This window comes from Anguilla anguilla, chromosome 9 (genome assembly GCF_013347855.1).
Source record: "Anguilla anguilla isolate fAngAng1 chromosome 9, fAngAng1.pri, whole genome shotgun sequence".
NCBI lineage: Eukaryota > Metazoa > Chordata > Actinopteri > Anguilliformes > Anguillidae > Anguilla > Anguilla anguilla.
In genome coordinates this window covers 9,816,550-9,841,162 of record NC_049209.1, presented here as the reverse complement: position 1 = coordinate 9,841,162, position 24,613 = coordinate 9,816,550, and the positions used below count along the sequence as shown (strand labels likewise).

At 44.2% G+C, this 24,613-nt stretch overlaps 3 protein-coding genes across 3 annotated transcripts; 2 read left to right on the top strand and 1 right to left on the bottom strand.

The window, feature by feature from the left end:
- Nucleotides 1-471: 471 nt before the first annotated feature.
- LOC118235842 (cyclic nucleotide-gated olfactory channel-like) lies at nucleotides 472-10,139 on the top strand. The gene is made up of 7 exons (XM_035433695.1): nucleotides 472-850; nucleotides 5,398-5,513; nucleotides 6,055-6,165; nucleotides 6,298-6,450; nucleotides 7,543-7,650; nucleotides 8,384-8,490; nucleotides 8,635-10,139. The coding sequence occupies exons 2-7, from the start codon at nucleotides 5,407-5,409 to the stop codon at nucleotides 10,137-10,139; spliced, it is 2,091 nt and encodes a 696-aa protein (XP_035289586.1). The 5' UTR covers nucleotides 472-850; nucleotides 5,398-5,406.
- Nucleotides 10,140-12,384: 2,245 nt separating this feature from the next.
- On the bottom strand, nucleotides 12,385-15,432 carry dnaaf6 (dynein axonemal assembly factor 6). The gene is made up of 6 exons (XM_035432982.1): nucleotides 15,072-15,432; nucleotides 14,278-14,347; nucleotides 13,965-14,070; nucleotides 13,693-13,789; nucleotides 13,476-13,561; nucleotides 12,385-13,284 (listed from the first exon to the last, which is right to left on the bottom strand). Exons 1-6 carry the CDS (start codon nucleotides 15,156-15,158, stop codon nucleotides 13,155-13,157), a joined length of 576 nt encoding a protein of 191 aa, XP_035288873.1. The 5' UTR covers nucleotides 15,159-15,432; the 3' UTR covers nucleotides 12,385-13,154.
- A 685-nt stretch (nucleotides 15,433-16,117) lies between these two features.
- nup62l (nucleoporin 62 like) lies at nucleotides 16,118-24,394 on the top strand. The gene is made up of 14 exons (XM_035432975.1): nucleotides 16,118-16,381; nucleotides 17,044-17,338; nucleotides 17,462-17,771; nucleotides 18,179-18,305; nucleotides 18,892-18,984; nucleotides 19,205-19,327; nucleotides 19,610-19,720; nucleotides 20,973-21,117; nucleotides 21,353-21,497; nucleotides 22,142-22,191; nucleotides 22,385-22,519; nucleotides 22,823-22,934; nucleotides 23,713-23,779; nucleotides 24,203-24,394. The coding sequence occupies exons 2-14, from the start codon at nucleotides 17,052-17,054 to the stop codon at nucleotides 24,292-24,294; spliced, it is 1,797 nt and encodes a 598-aa protein (XP_035288866.1). The 5' UTR covers nucleotides 16,118-16,381; nucleotides 17,044-17,051; the 3' UTR covers nucleotides 24,295-24,394.
- Nucleotides 24,395-24,613: the final 219 nt, after the last annotated feature.

The following is a 24,613-nucleotide window of genomic DNA, read 5'->3' as shown; positions in this document are numbered from 1 at the left end:
GCTTGATGAAGGGGAAAGACAAACCGGGTGGAATGGGGGATGGCTTGCCCCTCCTGGGGTTCTGCGTTGAAATATTTCTCTTCCTGAGTGGCGCACTGGGGAGTAGATTTAATGCTAGATTTTGTATGACACTAATTAGCTCTGTATTGAAATCAGGCGTGTGTAACAAGCTGGGTGTGTATTGTAACATGGTGGACAGCTCATCACTTGACACTGAGTGGCACACGGAGCTGCTGCTCTTCACTTCAAAATAAGGAGTGAAAGGGTCTCTTTCCTCAAGGGGACAAAAGCATAATGTGTGCATGAAGCTGCATGGATGGTCTTTACCTCTCCCACTTCTGTGAGAGACATCCTCTGACCATGCATACATAGAGAGAGAGAAAGAGAAAGACAGAGAGTGAAAGAGAGATAGAGAGAGAGAGAGAGAGAGAGGGAGAGAGAGAGCACTGTTATCCCCTGTGTCCTCAGTGAGAGAAGAGGAGGAGGCAACAGCTGTGCTTCAACATTTCATGCTCACCTCCCCTCTTCTCAAAGAAACCAGCCCTCCCTCTCACTCTCAGCTCGCTTTGGTAAAGATCACTTGCTTTCGCGATGCCTTGGTGGCTTTCAGAAGCTGGAAGGTGACTCTACGGACAGAAGCCAAGACCGAAAGAGGAACGGGAGGTTAAAAGGACGAGGTATACAGTTCAGAGGGGGCAGGATCTGGAAGCAGGGTTGCTGGAGGACCAGCTCGGTCTCTGAGTCTCCCGCTATGGGAGTGTTTTTCCGGATGGAGCGAATGTTTCCAAGAAGGACAGTGAGCAAGGTTTTGAGTTTGGAGTAACAGCAAGCAGTACAGTAGGACAAACAGGTGAGTGCCCAACTGATTGTGACCTGTGCAGTCAGTCTCTTCTCTCACACACTACTTGAAAATACAGAACAGTCTTGTTAAGTTTCGTGCAGGCTCTGTCAATGTGAACATTCAGCCCACACCACAGGGATCACACATTATCCTGGCTGAAGCTTACTCTAATCCACAGAAAATATGACAGAGGTCTCAAAGCCTTGCACAGTAGTTGTTACAGTACAGTATGTCAATTACCTGTAGGATGAATGATGCAACTTGATAAAACATTTATCAGGGTGCCAACTTTGTTACCAACCGTGCTAATACCTGTTGGAAGTGAAGCGGTGGCATAGCCTGCCTAGAAATTCCTAGTTTCTTTGTGTGGGTGAGCGCCATTGCTGTGTGGTTTGTTTACAGGTGTTTATGAGAACACAAAACCCAACAGAGCAGAGTGCTGTGCACTGTGTCTGAGGCACCAAGCTCCCTAATGACTGCCCAATTAGTAAAACACTGTTAACGAGGCTCTAAATTGTTCATTAGCTGTCTGTTCAATCCTGCCATGATAGCATAGGCTTCTCATAGACGTCTGACAGGATTCTGTATATGGAAACATTATTAATTTAGTTGTTAATAGAGGCACTGGTAGAATTTTATACTCTTCTGCTGCATTTGCCACTAATGCCCTATTTGTTGGCTAAAGCTGATAAGAACAGGGTTTTAAACCCTTTGAGGGCCAAACTCAATATACCAACTAACATGCCCTCTACAGTGCATGATTCCATACGCTGCAGTCTACTTACAAAATATGATCAACAGGTAATAGGCAATTGACACCAGAAAAGTACGCTACAATTTTGGCACAGGACAAGTTCTTCCCTGCCTTAACTTACGATACAAGTTGACAAAGGATTTAAAAAAATGATGCTAGGTCAGGATGGGTTGAGAAATTATTATAGTGGCATCAGATGTTCCTGTCGTTATCTCTCTTTTCATCCCAGTTACTCTGCCCTTTCCTTCCAACACAATGAGGGCAGCAGTCATTTCTGTCGTACCTTTTGTTGCTATGGATGCCACATTTGTCTCCACGGTGACAGTGGCCTCTCTCAGCAGCCCCAGGGCTATTGGCAAGTTGTCCCCATTGACTTACTGTCCCTACACACAAGTCTGTCACACACTTCCATAAACACTTCTGAGCTGGGGAGAAAAACTGCCCAGAAAACACTACCAGTGGCTGGAATGTTGAATATACCATGACTTCTACCCATAAACAGAAAAACTGCGCCTGAGGTGTTTTTTGAACCCTTCAGTGTTAAGCGACCAAAATTATGGCACAAACCTCCATAAACACAGGTGAATGATTTCTTACAATTTTGAAAGAAACTGGAGAGTGAGATATGTTCAGCATAATCTCTATTTTCACAGCACAGCATAAAATATAATGCAGTGGCAGCTCGTAAGCTGAAAATAGATAGGGCAGAAAACTTTGACTGAGCATTGGTCTCAGCCTGTTTTCTTTCATTTCCTTTGATTAACAAGTGTGCCAATGATCTGAATAATCCCTTGGCAGGTAAACACACAGCTCAAGTTAATCTCATTAATCTCTTTGGGAGATTAAACAGTAAATTCAATTTAGAAAAATCCCCTTTAATCACTAAGTACATTTAATGAAAAAAATACACCTCTCTGACTGAAATAGTTTTCAGTACAACCTGCAATAAAGACTGTCTAACAAAACCTGCCCGTCAAGATCATTTAATTAGAAAATCTGCACATTGCAGGTCTTTGCCATAAATATTCTCCCAGTGCGAGTGCTGAGAAGGAAGAGAATATGTATCCTGAATTTTAAATTATGTTGATAACATGCATAATTTTGCAATGCAAATAAAACTTTTATTACTTACCTTATAGCCTAATTGAGAACTGGCTATATCTGATGGTACTAAGTATTCTATAAATTAATAGTTGTATTGGTAATCCATGAAAATGATTGTAAACAGGACAAGACTAATAAACAGTTTAAGAGAATGTTTTCCACCACAACAATTTTCAGCTCAGCAGCTGCCACTGGTATAACATAATAATAGTTTTTCGTCTTTGAATGGTAATGGCACATTCAATAATTTACAAAAACAAAATAACAATATAATTTTTTTTTTTTTTTAGTTTTTAGATAGCATCGGATTGCCTATACCGGGTCAATTGTATGTTAGTTGTGTCTGTGTTTGTGACTGTGTTTCAGGGTGTTTGACTGTGTCTCTGGGTGTGTAGCAGTGTCTGGGTGTATAACTGTGTTTCTGGGTGTTTGACTGTGTCTCTGGGCTTGGGGCTGTCTCAGGTGTGTGCAATGCCTGGTGTGTAATGGCCTTTAGAATTCAATTTGATTTTGGGCCAAAACCATGGCCAAAACAGTCTCAGAATGTTTTCTACAGCTAAACTGTTGTAGCAAAACAGCATAGCACTTAGTGGACACTTGCTAAATTGAATAAACATTGCAAATATTGCAACTGCTCAGCTAGCTCAGTGCTGATGAAACAAGATGTTCAAGTGTTCTTTATCATAGCCAGTTTCTGCAATCACAAGTGGATGTAGTTTTTTAGCTACACTACATGGCCTAAAGTATGTGGACACCTGAACATCACACCCATATGTACACTACATGGCCAAAAGTATGTGGACACCTGTCATCCAACATCTCATTCAAAATTGTGGGCATTAATATGGATTTGGTCCACCCTTGCTGCTATAACCTCCACTCTTCAGGAAAGGTTTTTTACTAGATGTTGGAGCATTGCTGCAGGGATTTGCTTCCATTCAGACAGAAGAGCATTGGTGAGGTGGGATACTGACTGGATGATTAGGCCTGGCTCGCAGTTGGCTTTCCAATTGATCCCAAAGGTGTTGGCTGAGGTTGAGGTCAGGGTTCTGTGCAGGCCAGTCAAGTTCTTTAAAACCATTCTCGACAAAACCATTTCTATATGGACCTCACTGTGTGCCTGGGTGCATTGGCATGCTGAAACAGGAAAGGACTTTCCCCAAACTGTTGGGGAAGCACATAATTGTCCGTAATGCTGTAGCATTAAGATTAGCCTTCACTGGAACCAAGGGGCCTAGCCCAAACCATGAAAAACAGCCCCAGATCAAGGGGTGTCCAGATACTTTTGGCCATAGTACAGCTAGCACAGTGCATACACATTCACACAATTTCCTGCAGATGTCTATTTTAGCTCATGTTGGCTAGTTAGCCATCAGCCACAAAGAAGCCACAACAAGGCGCGTGGGAACTTTTAAAAGGAAAAGGAATGTTACACGTTTTATCGAATGTTGACATTGTCACCTTGTCTGTGACTAATGCGTCTGGGGAGCATTCATTTTCTAAACTGTCACTGATAAAGAAAAAATTAGATCACTATGGGACAAGAAAGGCTGAGCAGTCACACTCGCAAGTCCTTAGAAAGTGACTGGTTAAGCACCCTGGATTTTCAGTGATATCATTGCAGACTCAGCTGGAAATGTAAGAAAGAAGAGCTTCTACCCTGACCTACTTGGAATGTTAGTGCGAGATTATTAATATTATTAGATTACTGCCATTTAGGAAACACTCTTATCCAGAGTGACATATGAACAACATTTAGCATTTTTACAGCTGGATATATACTGAAGTATAGTTTTTGCTCAAGGGTACAATGGCAGTATGGTACCTGGGAATCAAACCTGCAAGCTTGGTATCCAACCTTGGGTTTACAAGCTGAGTTCCCTACCCATTACACTACCCTGCCACCCAGATTAGGCCTTTCATGCTACATTGGACCTATACGCTGGTGGCTCCTGTGTTGTGGCCTGCGCGTATTGCTGCTGTCCGATTTGACTTACTGCAGATTCTTATGCTATCCAATATTATTGTGCTGCTGATTATATTGTTGAGTTGCTTATTGTGTTCTTCATGTGTAAGCTATTTATTGAGTGGCAGTAGGCTTATGGGCAGTGTATTGATTATGTGTTCATGTTCGGTAGGCTCCTCTGCCGTGCACAGCTATCTGATAGCAGCAATAATTCAGAGATGTGAGCTGTTGTTGATGTGACAGTGTCTCTGGTGTGTAACTGTGTCTCAGGTGTGTGACTGTGTCTGGGTGTGTGACTGTGTCTCTGGGTGTGTGGCCTTGTCTGAGTGTGTAACTGGGTTTCAGATGTGTGACTGTCTGGGTGTGTGACTGTGTCTCAGGTGTGTGACTCTGTCTTGGTGCGTAACTGTATCTCAGGTGTGTGTCTGGGTGTGTGACTGTGTCTCTGGGGATTTAACTGTCTCAGGTGAGTGACAGTGTCTCTGAGTGCGTGACTGTGCCTCAGGTGAGTGCCTATGTCTCTGGGTGTGTGACTGTGTCTCAGGTGTGTGACTGTCTGGGTGTGTAAATGTGTCAAAGGTGCGTGACTCTGTCTGTGTGTATAACTGTATCTCACGTATGTGTCTGGGTATGTGACTTGTCTCTGAGTATGTCATTGTCTCAGGTGTGTGACTGCATTTCTGGATGTGTGTCTGCGTCTCTGGGTGTGTGACTGTGTCCTTTTCTCTACAGACAGACAGGATGACTGGCCAGGTGGCAGAAAAAAGTGAAGACCTGTCGGTCCATCGGCTGTCAGTGAAGACAGCTCTGGAGGAGGAGCCTGAGAGAGCAGAGAGCACTCTAAGCCGGTGTGTATTTGTGTCTGTGTCTGTGTGTGAATGTGTGCATGACACATACAGTACATCTGTCTTCATCTAAGAATTGTGTGTGAATTTGAGAAAATGTTTATATTTTTCAGTTAAATTAACAACATTTTGATTGAATGGGCTATTTCGCTGATGGAACTGGCTATTTCATTGTCCCCAATGTGTCATATGGGCCAGTAAAAGACTGTTCCCATTACTGTACTGTAGAATTGTGGCCAGGCATTCTTATCCTGCAGGATGGACTGGGGCTCCATGTCTCATAAACCCCTGTGACTGGATCTATGACAGGATTTTATATAGTAGATCTTAAAATGCTTTACCATGAAGAGTGGATGACCTCATCTGGGTGAAGTATGGCAGCCATTTTGAACTAAAACTCACCACACATCATGGAGATGTACAGGAAGGGATTATTTTGGCAGTTAGACTGGAGCACTTCCGCATACTTCTTGTGCTACCGCTGCGGGATTGATTTAACATTGTTTGTGAAAGAGAGGATTTGTCCCTGCCCCTCTTTCTGCAGGACGCAGTCTGTGTGTGATGACACATCCTCCGAGCTGCAGCGGGTGGCCACCATTGAGCCCAATGGGATCAACTCGCGCAACTCTTTCCGTGGGAGAGGGGCCATGTCACGGTGAGTCTGGCTTAGTCAGGGTGAGCTTGAATGGGTACAGAATGTGATCGTCTTGTTCATTCTGAGGAAATTTAAAGGCAATACCATTTGATCATGTGCACTGAAAGCTGAAGTTCCTTGTCTGTGTGCCAGGCTGGTGAATTTGGTGGTGACCCTGCGAGAATGGGCTCACAAGAGCCTGATGGAGGAGCAACAACGGCCAGACTCCTTCCTGGAGCGGTTCCGTGGGCCCGAGCTGCAGGCCGCCCCAAGTCGCAACAGCAACGATGGCAAGGGGGACACAAAGTATGCCATCAAAAGTGTGTGTGTGTGTGTGTGTGCAGGTATGTGTGTGTTTGTGTGTGTATGTGCGTGAGGTGTGCCTGTGTTTTTGTATATGCTTATGTGTTTCACAATCTGTGTGAGTGCACCCTCTACCTGTTCTGCTAAGTTCTACTATTTAAGATTTCCTGCTTTAAACAGAGCAATTGAGTAATACAAACAAATTAGCTTAAAACAGATCAAAGACCATTGTTGATGAAGTGAAAAGATTGATTTTAGAGTTTAGAGAGCAAATGGCCACTTTTATACTCAATATATTCAATACAGTTAACGAATCAAAATTTCAGTACAAATACTATACAAATATGATACATACAGTGATTTGTTTTCGTATTATATCTTATCCTTTGTGCCCAATCCAGCATACGTACATTTCTACGTGTTACACTCAGTGTTCCATCCAAACAGTGGTATTTTCAATCAATCAGCTTGCTTATCTTTGTTTTTATCACTCTGTTTATAATAAAATCATCACACAGAATTTCAGAGAGGGGAATATACAGTATAAGCAAATATTTGAAATACGGATATCATCCTACAATCCATTCATAACTCATACAGGACAGACAGGAAGGTACTAATGACATATTGAGAATGAACAGTAATGTGAGGGAAAGCCAATATGTTTCCAGATTAAGGGCATGGTAAGATGTACCCCAGTTGACCTGCCTTTCATGATGGAACATTGTGGTGAGGTTGACTCACAATACTTACAACGCACAGGACTATTTGCTTTAAGAACTAATGGGCAGCTAGGGGGTAGGCCTAGTGCCTACAATAGTGTTCATAATTTTCTAGCATGATTAATAATGAACACTAGTGTGGCATTTACTGTAAGGTTAGTGTCATTTGTAAGGATGAATTTGCAATAGTCAGGTCCATGGTGTCTCTTTTCTTTGTACAGTATGAAATACCAAGTGAAATGGTTTGTATTTTTGTTAATGATATGTACATGGAATGCCATTACTCATTTTCGTAATGTGAAAGTGAGTTATGGCATGTTGTATGTTGGCAGAAATTTGGCAGAATTTACACAGTTCCTCTTTTTTCCAACAGGAAGAAGTCACATGTCTTTGTCGTGGCACCCTCGGATGATATGTACTATTACTGGCTGTTTGTCATTTCTGTTGCTGTGCTTTACAACTGGTGCCTCCTAGTGGCAAGGTATGGAAATGCATCTCTCCCTTGCATCGTCATTGCCTTGCATATAATCAGGTCTGAGTAAGGAGGTTATATGCCTGAAATCTGAGTCCTACCTACACAAGATCATGATTTGTCAGAAGAGATCATTGACTATTGGTTAATTCACAAAGTACCAATTTGGTTAGACTTATCTCGCTTCACAGTGTCAACATGGTCAGGCTGTAGGTTATCACATTGCCAGGTGAGGCTAGATCTGAAGCAATAATGAGAGGCTTGAATACAGATTTCAAAGACTGGTAATCTAGACAACCCAGGGGACACTATTTGCGGGATAATCCATCTGTGCTGAAGCCATGCCCTCATGTTACATCTTTTTCATTTGTGATTCTCGTTTTCTTTGCAGCAAAGTCTTGGGATTTTTCTCAGTTCAAACACTGCATGAGTTCTTTATTAGCCTATAACCTGCAGTGCTATGAGCGTGATCAGGTCACACTGCTGCGAGGGAAGGGATGCACTTCCAGTGATGTGCTTCTGCTAACCATTATATCCTGATAGGTGATGCTTCAGTAGGAGGTAGTGATTCAAATGTGATTTGCTTGACCAGCCTTTGCAGCCAGCCATGAGTGTAACAAGATTGATGCTTTGTTGATATCATTTGAATAATGAGGATCTTGTATGTACAAGGTTACTTCCCCTGCCAGCAATAATGCATAAAAATGAGTGAAGGAGCACTTTTCTTTCTGTTGTCCTGCAGAGCTTGCTTTGATGAGCTACAGACCAGTAGCTGGATTCTCTGGTTGGTGTTGGACTACCTCTCAGATGTTGTCTACATTATGGACACCTGTGTTCGGCTGCGAACAGGTCAGTTCTTCCAGGCTTAATTGCAAGGCCTCTATAGTTAACTGAGCAACTGTAACATTTGCAGTTGGTCTTTAGTGACAGAATTCAAATGAAGCTTATGTAGTTGATCCCAGCCTGGACTGATGGTAGTGTTGTTTTCTGTAGGCTTCCTTGAACAGGGTCTCCTGGTAAAGGACCTGTCCAAGCTGAGGGACAGCTACGTCCACACACTGCAGTTTAAGCTGGATGTGGTGTCCATCCTTCCCACTGACCTGGCCTACCTGGCAACAGGCATCCACACACCTCAGCTACGCTTCAACAGGCTACTGCGCTTCCCTCGAATGTTTGAGTTTTTCGACCGCACAGAGACACGCACCAACTACCCCAACATCTTTCGCATTTGCAACCTAGTGCTCTACATCCTGGTCATTATCCACTGGAATGCCTGCATCTACTTTGCCATATCTAAGTCATTGGGCTTTGGTTCTGACTCATGGGTGTACCCCAATGCCACAGACTCAGTGTATGGCACACTGACCCATACCTATGTCTACTGCCTGTACTGGTCTACCCTTACCCTCACAACCATTGGAGAAATGCCAGCACCTGTCCGGGATGAAGAGTATCTGTTTGTGGTCTTCGACTTTCTGGTGGGCGTGTTGATCTTTGCCACGATTGTGGGTAATGTGGGCTCCATGATTTCCAACATGAATGCCACGCGAGCGGATTTCCAAGCTCGCATCGATGCCATCAAGCACTACATGCAGTTCCGGCGAGTCAGCAAAGAGCTGGAAGCACGTGTTATCAGATGGTTCGACTACCTGTGGACCAATAAGAAGGCAGTGGATGAGCAGGAGGTGCTGAAGAACCTGCCCAACAAGCTGCGGGCCGAGATCGCCATCAACGTGCACCTGGAAACGCTGAAGAAGGTGCGAATCTTCCAGGACTGTGAGGCAGGGCTGCTGGTGGAGCTGGTACTCAAGCTCCGCCCCCAAGTTTTCAGTCCCGGCGACTACGTCTGCCGCAAGGGTGACATCGGCAAGGAGATGTACATCATCAAGGAGGGCCGGCTAGGGGTGGTAGCGGATGATGGTGTCACACAATATGCCCTCTTGACAGCTGGCAGCTGCTTTGGTGAAATAAGTATCCTCAACATCCAGGGCAGCAAAATGGGTAACCGGCGAACGGCCAACATCCGGAGCATAGGCTACTCCGACCTCTTCTGCCTGTCCAAGGACGACCTGATGGAGGCTGTGACAGAATACCCCGACGCCAAGCGAGTGCTGGAGGAGAGGGGACGGGAAATCCTGATGAAGGAGGGGCTGCTGGATGAGAACGCGGCCACCAGACCGCCGGCGGAGGAGGTGGATGAAAAGGTGGTGCGGCTGGAGACTTCACTGGACACGCTGCAGACGCGCTTTGCCCGGCTGCTCAGCGAGTACGCCACCACGCAGCAGAGACTCAAGCAGCGCATCACTGTGCTGGAGCAGCAGCTGCATCGCGCTGGCTACGTCCTGCCTGATGCGGGCGAGAGCGACAACGCTGTGGAGCATGTGCCTGAGAAGGGTGGACCTGGGGAGGGTGGGCCTGGAGAGGGTGGACCTGGGGAGGGTGGGCCTGGAGAGGGTGGACCTGGCAAGAGCAAACCAGGGGATGGTGGGCCTGACTAGGGTGGGACAGGTGAGGCAAGCAGCCAGTGTGTCACTGCCTTCAGGCCGCTTCATAGTCCAACATACAGAAATATATGTACACTCATGCAGTGTTTATTCTACCATACTGCTAAACCTTCATATACACAAACACACACAGTGATTCTAGGAAAGGAAAGACTGAGCAGCTCATTCTAGTAGTTTTTTGAGGATGTGTTCTCGTGAGTTCACTTTCTACCTTTCTAGTCTTTCTAGTCTATGCTTCCTGTAAAGCTGCTGTAAAAAAACATGAACTCGGAAAACAGCAGCAGAGAATGCCTGAAAGGCAGGAGGCACTCAGGGGCAGAAAACTCTCAGAAAGGTACAGCTCGTACTGGAAGAACACGCATCGTCCCTTGGACTGCTCTTCAGACTTCCCCTGTGGTGTGTGTCTGGGGGTGTGGTTTAGGCTGAGGCTGACTCAACAGTCACAATAATTTTCCAGTTTTGTTCCCCTGAGCTGGGCCTTCAGCGAACAGCCACAGCCCAGAGCGTCAGCTCTACCGTGACACCTGCAGATCTCGCCAGATCCCAGAGGTAGTCAAGCAACACTGGCAACATGGACTGGGCATGATGGAAGGAGTAGCTAGCTCGCATTTCTTTTTACTGTACTATGCATGAAGAAGTGACAACAGGACACAACATTGCTCAACATGTACAGGAATGGGGTTCTCAATATATTGTTTCATACACAGAGTATGCAGTCACAAAGAACTACAGTGTATGCCTGATACACTTCAGGAAACACAAGCTTCACTACATCAGATAAACTGCTTACAACCACTGGCAAGGATGTGCAGTTTTCTTCAGCTGGTCCCAGAATCATACTGTATACTCATGTAAATGTAGTATTAATGGTGCTTGCGCTACCACAGATAAATGTAACGGCATTTATTTTTGTCATTACAACTGTGCCCCTGAACATATTAGCAAGAGAAATTTGTATTTGAATTTAAAGATGGATATCTCACATTTCATATTCCAGGAGTTATCATAACTTTCTGAATGATCCCTTTGTATCTTTTTATGAGGATAATCAGACATGTGCATAAGACATGTGCAGTAACAGCTCAATTAAAGACCATTATTCAGTTGTTCATGTAAATGTGTTTGAATGTATTTTTAAATATATAAAAAGATTTGGCACCCAACACAGGACAAAGAATATCCAATTCCCACCCCTATTTGGAATGGCAAATTGTGTGCAACCACAGTAATGTACATGTGTGAAACCCACTGCTGATTTGGGACACATGGTGTTGCCAACTGCTTCTTTTCACATCGCAGACTACGGCTAAGATTCTATAGAGCTACTAAAGGCAAAGCCACACATCCTCCGACAAGAACTGTCTTTGTAATCGCCTCCATTCATTTCAATGGGAGCCGAGTTTTTGCGTCTGCAAGCCATGCTGGGATAGCTGGCAATGCAAGGCAAGGGGGCAGGGCGATTGGATTTGGAACATGGTGCAATGACCAACCAACCAACCTGTGTCCCCATTCCACAAAATTCTGTTAATTATTATGAATTATTAATAATTATAATTATTAATTATTATTAGGGCTTGTTAATTATTGCTGTGTGGGGATTTCGAAAATGTACAATTGATATACATTGAACTAGCACTGTTTTAAAAATAGAAACAATTGTGGGAGGCGAGAGTGATGCCAGATGATCTCGTTGGAGGATGTGTGCCTTTACCCTGAGACCATTCATACAGTATGTGGCCTTGACTCCAATATACCGGTTGCCCAATCAACCAGCAGGGGTCGCTAGATAGCAATGCACTGAAAAAACTGATCCAACTGAACTCCGCACCCCCATTCCCTGGGTGACACAATAAGCTATTGTGGATTGCCCTATGGAGCTACTGGCCACAGTCGGCACTGCCATGGTCCAGATTCAATCCGAAGCCTTAAGGTACAATGGATTTTAAATAGATACAGTACATACTGTCTCGCCTCAGATTCACTGTTTACAAGAACAGCTGTAACCTTTATGAATGATCAACCAACATAGGTGTCACCAACCAAAACAAGTTAGTCCATAAGTAAGATAGTACGTGTATGTGGGTGAATGGTTACAGCACATTTTGTAACCATTATTACATTATTAACATACAGGTGCTGAATACTAGAGCAAAGTTGATATGGGCTCTTCAGGGCCACAGTCTGAAGGGCTACGCTATCACAGATGGATGAACGATGGTTCATTGACTTGCAATGTGAGTTCAGTAAAGTGAATCACCCTTCATTAAAAACTACATTCAAGATGGCAAGAACACAGTGATACAAATGATTAAGCTGTAACAGTTACTACAAAGCCTCGCCATAATTTACTGCTTTAGAACAACTGCATGTATAACATTTTTAGCTGGTATAGAAAGAAACTATAATTTCAACAAATTTTATTACCATACTGTTCTCAAATGATGCTGTCTTTATGAAAGGATCATTAGTTGCCATTGCTCCATATAAATATGCGCATGTGCAGAAAGGTAATACTAACATCTCTTTACCGGAGCATAAAACTGAACACATGCACTTACTGCATTCCGCTACTACATTGTGTTAGCCATCTGCCCAGACATTCTTTTCAAATGTTAGTCCCAGAGCGTGAGAGGGAATGTCTATATCTGCCTCTCAAAGCACCTATGTTTTTATTCTCAGTATTCTCAGTTCATCAGTTCATCAGTGTTCATCAAAATGCCAAGAGCAAACCTGGGTTTGGAACTGTTGGACCTTTTAGATGCCAGTTAAATGAACGAAGGTTACTGACCATTTTAAAACAAACACCTATTTATACCAATATTCAGAACAATTTTTTTTCTAATTATTGCATGTTTTGGTTAGTAACTTGTTTCATTGACAATTCATTTTTACTGGCAGCTACAGAGTTAAAAGTATTTCAAACATGCATGTGACCCAGAACTTGCGACGCGTCCTGAACAGTTTCCAAGACGCACATTCAGAATGTCAGGCAAGCTCCAGCTTCCTCTCTCAGGCCAGGTTTATGCAGTCCATTGGCCGGTTCATGGGCAACGTGACCTCCAGCTCCTCCTTCTCAGAAAGGAATTGGGCTGTCCCTTCCTGGCTGTGCACAGGGTGGGGCAGATGCAGGCCCAACCTACTGCACCAAGGAACAGAGGAAGGGACATTAGAGTCACACTCTAATGAGGAGGAGCGAGGGATCAGGGAAAGGGTTTGGGGAAAATGTTTAAATTCATTCATAAAAGGGACAGCACAAAATGTACACCAGCAACAGAGGGGGTTTGAATAAAGGTGGATGAGTGACAGGGCCAAGAGGAAATACTTTCTTACTATTTTGGTGTTCTCAGATCAAGGAACTTTTCTTTCACGTCCAGGACAACTTCCATAAACTTTGTTCCTGGCAATTTTATTTTCACCTGAAGAGGAACAAGTTTGGTTACATCAGCGTGTTCCTAAAATGCATCCATAAAGGTTTTGGGAACATTGTGTGTTATCTGATCTGTGCAACGCAGAAGCTGTGGTGACAGTAAGCAGAGATAGTATTTACCACCATGCTCTCACAACACATGGAAGAGGGATCTTTTCTGCTCATGCCCAGAAAGATGTCCTCTGTGCCTACTCGCTGCTTCAGCACAATGTCATACCTGCACACAGACAGACACAGTAACTTGTGTGTAATCTGTACATGTATTTAATGTATGAACCATTTAATATGTCATATAACACATAGAAAAGGCTAAAAGGCTTTCAAAATGATGAGGAGTTTTACAAAAAGCATCTTAATGTGATGGTGTGATGTGCTTGACAATGCAAATGTACTCAGGCTGTGGTCGTGGGTCAGTGATGTCATCAAACTGGGCTCCTTCAGCCACTTCCTTCTCACTCCAGATGTCTTTGCTGCTGTCTTTGATATAGGGTGATGTGGCTGAAGACAAATGGACACATACTTAATTATCTTAATGCATAATTAATAACATATTTGGAAGATTAATGCCATCCTTTATTAACCCTGATCATTGTTACTCCTCCTTTAAACAAAGTAGTAAAACAATAGAAATTCCGTATAATTTAGTGAGTAGTTGATACATTAAATGTGCGTGCGTGCGTTTTGTGGCATGGAGCAAAAGCTTACCCACTTTACTTTCGGCTGATTTTGCAGGGCCAATATGTCCAGGCCCTAGCTTTGCAGTGGATGGCACAAACTGCAATTGACAAACATAATAAAAACCCAGCCAAGGTAAAAAAAAAAAAACAATCTGAGGAAAAACACGTTTTCAACGTACATAAAAAGCCAAGCTACTCACACATACAAAGCATTGTCTATAAGTCATTGATTCAAACTGGTTAATGACGCCTGTCATTAAAAGTATTGATATCAAAATTACGCCAAGTGACAAGAAACAATATTGGCTATTAGCTCACACAAATTAATGTTTCCTAAATTGTTTCAAGTAATTAGGCCCCGTGTGTACAAGCCTAACGTAAACAAAAACATGTAATACAAATCAAGTTACCAGAATTATGTGTTAGCTATGGAAACTGTGCTGGCGTTAGCTGTATCAAACACCCCAATACCAAATCCCCTTAGGTATTGGGGGGGACTATCAACGTATCCAATGGGCTGTTTAGTAGGTCCAGTAGAGATTACTTTTGTATGCCAATCAATCCTCCAGGCTCAATGACGGACGTATGCCCAGCTACCAACACTCCTTGCTTGCTGTCAACACAGCCAACACAGCCAGATTAAAACATTAAGCAAGCATATACGGCGTTTCAGCGTTACTGCAAAATGCTGTACCTAAACTTGCTAGCTAGCTTAGCAAGACTGAAACGCTTACGAATCCTTTTCATTATCAGTCAGCTTGATAGCCAGGAACTTCAATCGTGAGCTGCGTCCTGGTCCTTATGTGCAAGTTTTGTACGTACGGCGCAATCCCCTTCATCGTCTTCGTCGGGTGGGTTCAGCAGGGTTGAGAGCGCCTGTAGATTAGTTACTGAAGAGAATCCCTCCATTTTAAGTTTATAAACTGACACACGATTTCACAAAATCGTCTGTCAAGTTGTTTTTTTTAACAGACTAGTAAGATTAGCTAACGTTAGCTAGATAAGTGTCATGAAAAGTTTTCAATGACTGGTGGAGACAAACGCTTCGGTTTCCAAGACGACGGGGGTTGCCAGATTTACGGAAATGGTTAATTTTACGGATCGGTGGGATAATGAGGTTATACTAGGGTTCATGCCTTCATTTGTAGGCATAGCCTACTGCATAACCATACTCAAACGCTGCACTCCTTCTATCAGCATAACAAATATGCGGGCAGCGGAAAACACCGATATTGATCTTTGAAAATCATCAAACAACTTGTGTCTAATTGGAAAATAATGGCTTTGCGTACTGTAGGCTATGTCATTTAAAAAAAACCCTCTCCATGTACACAATAAACTGCTGCGCTAAATGGGAAATACACGTATGAAAATGACCTGAAATTCTGAAATATTAACACATTTTGCTAATTTCTAGAGAAAGGGAAGCTCTTAAATCGTTATGAGTTTCTGTTTAGTCTAAACCACATTCTCATCTGAAATAATTTCGTGGAAAATAAAAAGTCCACTTATCTAAATGGGCTAGATGTTGTCAAAGCAATCTTAAAACAATTTTTAAATAACACACAGCAAACTATGATAAACTTCAGATTATTATTTTCTGATTGCTTTACAACCAGAAATTACAAAATCACTTAATCACCGGTCAACACTTAATCACCAGCACTAGGCTACTACTAGTGTCTGTTAACATGTCCTTGTCCTCAGCTGACCTTTTTAAAGCCTCCGCATTTCAGTCGCTCCGTTTCTTTCTAAATCACCTCAAAATAGGGGTTTTACAGTATCTGGCAACACTACAGGCGTCTCATGCTCTGCCTGTTTTCAAGGACGTGGAAGGACCTCTCGCCATTTTCATGAATTCATTAAATGGCTTGTACTATGAAACGGAATTTAAATTATGGGGGAGCGGTGCGGCGAAAGAACGAGTCAATTTCGTAATATTGGCCCAGGCCAGGGCAATGAGTTCTAACGTGCAGACATGTGTATAGCAGATTCCGATTGCAACCGGCATTGACGTAGTTAACAACAATATGGGTCCTTGAACCCTGCCTGACGCAAGTGTGATAGTCTTGCTGCCGCTATTTTTTCGGAAAGAGTTCATATCTGTGGGTTGGGAATTGGATAAACGTTCTGTAAGTTATGTTAATAGCAATTATATGTAATATGAACGAGGGTCTTTACTAATGTTCAGGATTACGTATAGCTAATTATAATTTACCCCATTAGCACTGGCTAGTTTACTGTGCCGTATGGCGCAGATAATACATCGCTGCTGGGCTAGCTAGCCAGCTAAATTACCAAGAGTTTCTTCGGTTTCTGTTTTATCAGTTAGCTGGCAAGTAAACCGTAACTATTGCGTTAGCTACAGTGTTACTATACGAGTGGTATGTGACTATAACTGGACTATGTTAGTCTAGCTGCAGACACAGATGAGGTAGATGGATATGATACCATAGGAAAGTGCTGATGTACTTCGCTAAATTAGCTGGTACTGGTGACTTCGTTGTTTTAAAAAGCCATCAACAAGCGAATTGACCTGTTAAACAGAATGCAGGTGTTAATTTGGCTAACCAACAGATGTGACCTCATTAAAATGCTAAGTGTAGTAAGTTACAAGCTGACTCCTTATCGTGAGATGATTATACTGGCTGTGTAGACTAGCCAACTCTACATTCAGATGTCAAATGAAATCAATATTCGAGTGTAGTTAGGCGTGCAGTGTAGGTCTTTAAGAGGTGAAACGTGTTTGGTTTTCGTAATGGAGCCTTCCTTGCATCTTGTCATTGTTCTCCAGGTAGCAGAATGAGTTTTAGTTTTGGTTCCAGCAACGCTGGATTCAGCTTCGGGACGCCAAAGACCACCGCTGGGGCTGTCCCTCCCACTGGCTTTGGTATGGTTAGCACTTCTACTGCCGGTGGGGGTGGGGGCTTTTCTTTCGGAACGCCAAATCAATCTCAGCCCCCAGCCGCTGCCCCTCAGGCCACCGGGCTCTTCTCATCTCCCGCCCAAAGCAGCACTGGCACGACCGCAGGGTTCAGCTTCGGCACTCCTGCGCAGAACCCTGCTAATACTGGCGGTTTCTCTTTTGGGTAAGCGCTCTGTGTGCTTGTTAGCTGGTAGCCTGTGTCTGACCTGCGCGTGTTTTGCGATTGAAGACATGTCCCGCACCACAGACCGTGCAGCGTACATTTAATGTCCCTCTCGTTTGGCAGCACCAACACTCCGAAGCCCAACCTGAGTATGGCAGCAGCAGCACAGCCCGCCCCGACGGGACTGACGCTGGGCACCGTAGCCCCTTCCTCGGGGGCAGCGTTCTCGCTGGGGGGGATGACCACGCAGAGCGCCGCGGCTCCAGCGGGTGGAGGGTTCAGCTTTGGCGCCAGCACTGGCATAGGAACCCCAGCTGCTCCGGCCCAGACTCAGCCAGCCGCCACAGTAGCACCAACAGGGGGGTTCTCCATGGGGGGACCCCCTGCCACCCAGTCCTTGGGAGGATTCAGTTTCGGGGGACCTAAGGTCCAGGTAGGGTTGCACAGGGTTGGAAAATTTCTGGTAAATTCCTGGAAACATCTCATGCACAGATAATTGTCAGCAGTCCATTTATTGGGAGTTCAGTAGAAATGAAACCCTCTGCATACACAGTGAATTCTCCCCTCAGAGGAAATACATTATTCAACATTTCTTGTTATTCAGCGAAATAATCCCATGTAAAAAGTAAACTCATTTAATTAAATTTCAACTTAATTTTTGTTTTTTTTGGGTACTATTAGTAGGTTGTGCAATTGCGTCTGCTTATGCTAAGATAAAAGGTTTATGTTTCTATATGTATACAACATGGTAAAGGCAGCCTGTGCAAGTAAGCCCCACAATTTCTTTTTTATTCCTGTGAAGTTCCTCCCCTGAATGTTCATGAAAATTTTCAATCCCAGGTCCAGGCAAACCCCACCGCTGCTCCCACAGTTGCAGGAGGGGGCGGGTTCTCATTTGGGACCACCACTGCTGCAGCTGCCCCAGTGCAACCCTCTGCCACCCTCTCCCTGGGGGGTCAGAACCCAGGTGAATCCGCAGGTCTACAAGGACACAATGTGGAACATGCATCTGCACCAACCTCTCATACATAATATTATTTTGTAGGGCATTAAAGAATGGAACATGTACATTATAAACATCTGATACTTCAGTTTGTGGAAGACTTTCTTTGAGACGTTCTAACACAGCATAATTTTATTTAATCTCTGTTGATGCAATTGTTTTAACTAGCGGTGTAAGCAGTGAAACTGCTGGAAATTATAATAATAATAATAATAATTATTATTATTATTATTCCTGAGCTTAAATTGTTCTAGGTTCTAAACAGTACAGTTAAAAGTCATCAAACTGTTATTTTTAAGTTTGGGTGACATGCAGTCTCTAGGTACAAAAAAATGGCTGAATGGCAAAAAAAACAATGCATGGTTACTTGTTCATTCAAATGGTGGTAGGTGAATGAAACGTGTTGTTTCCTGAGTTCAGTAATGAAAATTGACCTGAAGAATGATATTACACTGGTGAAACCCTGTGTTTTTTACCAGTGTTTTAATCCTGCAGTAATTGCAGGCACAGTTTATGGGAACGGAAGTGATGCTTTGTCCATTATTCTCAGGCCTGACTCTGGGTTCAGTGGTCCCAGGGACTACTACTGCTCCAGGGACTACAGCCCAGGCGGGAGGGTTCGCTTTTGGAGTCAAACCTTCAGGTATGGGGAGCTTGGAGCAATGGCTAGTCCTTAATATTATAATCACCTGAAATGTGATGAGGCTGCAGTTTGGTGCTTGTTAAAGGCTTCTTGAGTCAAAGCTTGTAACAGGTCCACAGTGATCTGTGTGTTCAGTAAGGAGAGGGCCCTACCTGTGTTGAATCCTGTGTGTGTTCTCACTGTGTTTTTGGGTGGTCTTCCCGCTCTCTTGGTTCATTAGCCACTCCGGCCCCCGCCGCCGCGGCGCCAGTGAGCCAGCCAGCCCCTGCAGACGCCTCCTCCCTCTTCACGGCCTCCACAGTAGCCGCCTCCATCGCATCTGCAGCGCCTACAGGTTTCACACGTGAGTGCCCGCTCCTCCACCTGCACGGGGCTGCACAGACCTGTGCAGACCTGCCTGCTCAGGAAAATACCTGTTTCAGTGAGGGAGTCTGAGAACTCAAATGGGTTGCATTCGCTGTCCATATTGGTATGCCTGTCCCAAATTCAAATAGTAGTGGGCATTCGTAATCCGCACGGCACTCAAGGAACCTCCACGAAGGGTCTTGAGCCCAGCCGGCTCTGGGCTGCGTCAGAGGCACTGCCCACTGTAACGTGTCACTTCCTGCTTTCTCTCGGCTAACAGTGGGCGCGGCCACCGCAGCTGTGGCCCCTACGACCTCCTCGGCCCCCGGCGGAGCCGCGGCCTTCATGCTAAAGCCTCTGGGAGCCGCCACCACCAGCGCTGCCACATCAGGTACATGCCAAGGCTTCAGGTGTACTGATAACGTCACAGGGCTGTGTTGTATACCTGCGTCGGAAACCATTTCTTATCACTAATTTTAGGATGGCAGTGTTTTACAATGAATGAGGAGTTTATGAATGAAAGGTTTCAGGTTCAGTTCCTTGCTGGAGCTCTTCCAGTGTACGCTTGGGTGTGTGAGGCACTTAGCCAGAATTGCGGCAGTAAATGTACATCAAATGGATTGTATGTGGAAATGTCACCTGTGTAAGAGCGTTTGTTCAATGCAAAACCGTAAATGTTGTGATGCGTCCTCTTTAGACTACTAATCAAACATTTGATCATGAAGTCAGAGAGTAAAACTGCATTCCTGGACTGTTATCACAATTATCCAATTATTATAAGTGTCTGGAAGACCTTGTGCCTAATTTTGTGCAATATTTTGTGGCTTCAATAGTCTCCTCTTTTTATAATTCATAATTATATCAAAAGACTTCTGACAAAAAAAAATCTTAATCTTATACTCAGGACAGCTCACAGTAGTCCTGCACCAAAAACTGTAGATGATTATACATTTATTCTGAAACTGTCAAGGAAAGGATAAATCTGATTTGAGAATGAACCCTTTGTTAAATTTGATCTGGATAAAGACCACTACTAAGTAAAGAAGCCCTGGTATGATACATTACATACATTTACATTACAATGGCAGATGCTCTTATCCAGTGCAATTTATTTAAATTTTTTAAAAAAGGTGACTTTGAAAGAGGGTTCATTATTGGGGCACGGACGGCAAGAGCTTCAGTCACCAAGACTGCTCAACTGGCTAGTGTTTCAATAAGAAGAGTGACTAAAGTAACATCTGCATTTAGATCTATGGGAAAGACAGTAGAGTTCCAGAGACTTGTAGAGTCTATGCCGAGGCGCATTGAAGCTGTTCTGGCAGCTCATGGTGGCCCAACACCTTACTAAGACACTATGTTGGGTTTTCCTTTAATTTGTCTCCCGTCTCTAATTTTATAAGTCGTAAATACGTGAAGTTAAGCGCCATAGTAGATGCAAAAGGCAACCGAGTGTAGTGCTTCAAGTAACAACTGGCTTTGAGTATGTAGTTTTAGTTGTGTAAAGCCGGGCTGGTAAAGCCATGATTCATGTTCAGAGTTGAGCATGAGTGGGGAGCGGAGATGCAGCTCAAACGTGTTTGCATGTTTCCGTTTCTGCATGACCGTTCAGGTTTATTATGCGTTTGCTCCTGTTGCGGTTCTAGCTGCTCCTGCCTCCGGTGCTGCCACAGTTTTCTCTCTGGGTCTGAAGCCCGCAGCCCCCACTGTCTCCGGCTCCGTGGCTCCGATCACGGGCCCCACGGTTTCCATCACCGGCACAGCCACCTCCACCGCTGCAGCTGCCACCAGGTAAAGACCCGCCCTGCCCACAGCGCACAGAGTCGGTCCTCACGCTGCCAGCCTCCTGCCCTCTCTTCTCTCTCTGCTCAGCCTGGCAGTGTGGTCCAGGCCCGTCCCTCTCTCTGCTCAGCCTGGCAGTGTGGTCCAGGCCTGTGCCTCTCTGAGATACTGTCCTCACATTTGTGCATTTAGCAGAGTCAGTCCATAGTCACAAATCCAGGCCTTGTAATCTGTCCCCCTCCAGCGCACCTCCAACAATGTCGTACGCCCAGCTGGAGAGTCTCATTAACAAATGGAGTCTGGAGTTGGAGGACCAGGAGAGGCACTTCCTCCAGCAGGCCACGCAGGTCAACGCCTGGGACCGCATGCTCCTGGAGAATGGAGAGAAGGTAGGGGCTGCCCATAGAGGCTCTGTCACAGAAACAGAAAGAAATTTGAATATGTTGGGAAACGTTGACGAATGTTCGCATTGTGGATTGCTTGTCTGGTTGAGGAAGACATGTCACCTCAACCACGTTTTGGAATCAGAACCGTACATTTGGTAGTTTTCTTATCATGTAATCTGCAATGTATTAGAATAGGTAGGAGGGAACCAGTGGCAGACTTTGGTGATGTCGACTTGCTAAAACCTGTTGAGAACCTTTTGGTTAAAATTGGTCTTCAAATAAAGCAGGGCGGCCGCTAGTATACCTGGGGGAATTACTCTGCCAACTTGAGGATGACCGCATTGTCTTGACACAACTTTGTTTCAGCCGTCCGCCAAAATTTCAGTTTCAGAAAGTTTTCCATTAAAGTTGGATTGCACGTTTGTATACATGTTTGTGCTTTGTTCCATTGGTTTCCAACACATTGCAGCCACAAAACCACAATTTTTCACTGCAGTGGATTTTAAAGAATGTCCTCCCTTCAAAAATGACTGACTATCTAAAGATCTGGTTTGACAAAATAAGCCTTAAGGGATACTACGCGCAATGCATCAGTGACCGTTAAGGAAGCTGGGAATCTTCTAACCTGTGATGTTCTGTCTCTGTAGATCACATCCTTACACAGAGAGATGGAGAAGGTGAAACTGGACCAGCGAAGGTACAGAATGTTGTTTGGGCCACTAACTGTTCTGCTTGCAAACATGTGCTCTGCAAGATGCTATAAATTAGGAGAGTAGTCATGTGGTTGCGTCCGTAATGTGTGTAATGCTGAGGAAGACTGTGTCTAAACACCTGTTGAAGAGCAGTGCCGGTGCGTGACCTGACTGAGGGAGGCTTTATCCCGGTCACAGGTTGGACCAGGAACTGGATTTCATCCTGTCTCAGCAGAAGGAGCTGGAAGACCTGCTTACTCCGCTTGAGGAGTCGGTGAAAGAACAGAGCGGCACCATCTACATGCAGAACGCAGACGAGGAGCGCGAGAGAACGTAGGTCCTCGTCCCTGTGAGGGAGTCCGCACACGTCCCGCACGTCGCTGAACGGGCTTGCTTAAAGTTGCTTAAAGTTCTTCGTAGCACATTTGTTAGATTTCGTAAGTGCAGTATATTTTATAAGCGTGGATTCCTGTGGCAGCTTTGAAAGGCATACCAGATGTAGAGCTGACTTATGGTGTATTGCCAGGAGGTAATCCCAAACAAAAAACATCTGACTGTTTGGTGGGTCTGCTTGACTGGTAGAAGTCCCTCCGCTCCTCTCTGTTGACTGGCAGATGTCTCTCTCTCTCTCCACAGGTACAAGCTGGCAGAGAATGTAGATGCCCAGCTGAAGCGGATGTCCCAGGATCTGAAGGAGATCATTGAGCACCTCAACACCTCCAGTGGGCCTGCCGACACCAGCGACCCGGTATAGCCCAGGGCACTATGGGAGTCTGGCAAATCTATATTTATTATTTTTTTTTTTTTATATATAAATTTGGTGCCCACTGTGTGGCTGAGTATATTCAATTCCCTCCCCAATTTTAAGTGCCCAGTTATCTGTAACTGATCCCATGCTCATGCTGCGAACCCCCCACCGCTGATTCGGGAGAGTTCAGATATCCACGGTTCTCCTCCAGTGTGTGCGTGGAGGACTGCTGCTGCTTTACACAGCGCTCACTACAGTTAAGCTCGCACAGAGCTGAGTCGGAGCAAGACCTTTCATGTGCGGCTTTGACTTCTATCTACGGGTGACCTATAGAGTTGCAGGAGATGCTAGATAGCAATGAGCACAGAACCCTATCCGACTGAACCCTCCTATTCCCTGGGCGATGCAATCGGCAGTTGCTGTTTAAGAATTTAGATGTAGATCTAACAACGTATTTTTTCCTTTAACTACTTTTAACACAATACTCTTTCAGCTCGTTGTCATTCAGTTTGATGTTAAATTCATCTTTTTAATGAGTGTGGTTGGAATGACAGCCAGCATGCACCCTTGACCAAATTTTAAAATGCATTCTTTGAGTTATGGTGATGTATAGAGCTTGCAAAGAGAACATGGTGAGATGATGAGGATCACCTGGATCGGGAGAAGATATAATAATGGCTGATAATTGGAAGAGGAGAAAGGGTTAATGATATGTAGGGATAAATTAATCTGCGATTGATATCACTATGTTATCACTCATCTTTCACTATTTTCTCAGCTTCAACAGATCTGCAAAATCCTGAACGCACACATGGACTCTCTTCAGTGGATCGACCAAAATTCAGGTGAATATTGGAAAGCCGTTGCATATGTAAACATCTGATAACAGGATTGAAGGCCAACAGTTCTGTTTGTTTTAAGATGAGAAAGCCAATGAATTGGAGGTTGCAACGAATCATTGTAGTTTTAATGAAGTGGAGATGCTATGCATATTGAGCACCTGCCGTTGACTTGTATATCTGTACTTTGTCTCTCAGCCTTTGGTAATGGTCATATCCATGGCTGGAATCCAAAGTACCTGGGCAGATTTCAATTCATTTGTTGAGCTTTTAAAACCAACTTTATTTTAATTTCCGCCTCCGTGCAATTGCTTAAAACCCATTCCGTTAGATTTTTCACTTCCATAAATCCTGTGAAATATGTCTGTTTATGACCCAGGCCTAAGGCTTGTGCCCTGTGTAAGGATGACCTTCCTTCCTTCTTCACAGTGCTTCTGCAGAGGAGGGTGGAGGAGGTGTCCAAGCTGTGCGACAACCGGCGCAAGGAGCAGGAGAAGAGCTTTCGCATCACATTTGAGTGATTTTGTTTGTGTTGAAATAGAAATGTCTAACTAATTAAAATAACTTTGTTTGGGGAGGGGGGGGGGATGCTTTTGTTACAATAAAGGATTTGACTATTCACTATTTGTCATTGTGTTACTAATTGTAAGGAATTGCGGTTATATTATGTGTGTAAACATTTTCATTGAAATTAATTCAACTATATTTTTTCATTTACATGAAGGAAATAGAACATGTTGGAACAAATGAAACAAACAAGTTTCGAAAAGTGATTAAATGGATTTTATATGATTGCCATCAACAGCTGGGAATGGCCCATTGAGTACTTTAAAGTTTATT

Coding starts and splice junctions, on each gene's coding strand:
- dnaaf6 (XM_035432982.1), bottom strand. CDS start 15,158: ATGGAGGGATTCTCTTCAGTAACTAATCTACAGGCGCTCTCAACCCTG. Junction 13,562..13,692: donor TGTGTTGTGAGAGCATGGTG/GTAAATACTATC, acceptor GTTCCTCTTCAG/GTGAAAATAAAATTGCCAGG. Junction 13,285..13,475: donor GATCTGAGAACACCAAAATA/GTAAGAAAGTAT, acceptor TCCTTGGTGCAG/TAGGTTGGGCCTGCATCTGC.
- nup62l (XM_035432975.1), top strand. CDS start 17,052: ATGAGTTTTAGTTTTGGTTCCAGCAACGCTGGATTCAGCTTCGGGACG. Junction 17,339..17,461: donor ACTGGCGGTTTCTCTTTTGG/GTAAGCGCTCTG, acceptor CTCGTTTGGCAG/CACCAACACTCCGAAGCCCA. Junction 21,118..21,352: donor ACCGCTGCAGCTGCCACCAG/GTAAAGACCCGC, acceptor GTCCCCCTCCAG/CGCACCTCCAACAATGTCGT.
- LOC118235842 (XM_035433695.1), top strand. CDS start 5,407: ATGACTGGCCAGGTGGCAGAAAAAAGTGAAGACCTGTCGGTCCATCGG. Junction 6,166..6,297: donor GGGAGAGGGGCCATGTCACG/GTGAGTCTGGCT, acceptor TCTGTGTGCCAG/GCTGGTGAATTTGGTGGTGA. Junction 7,651..8,383: donor TGGTGCCTCCTAGTGGCAAG/GTATGGAAATGC, acceptor GTTGTCCTGCAG/AGCTTGCTTTGATGAGCTAC.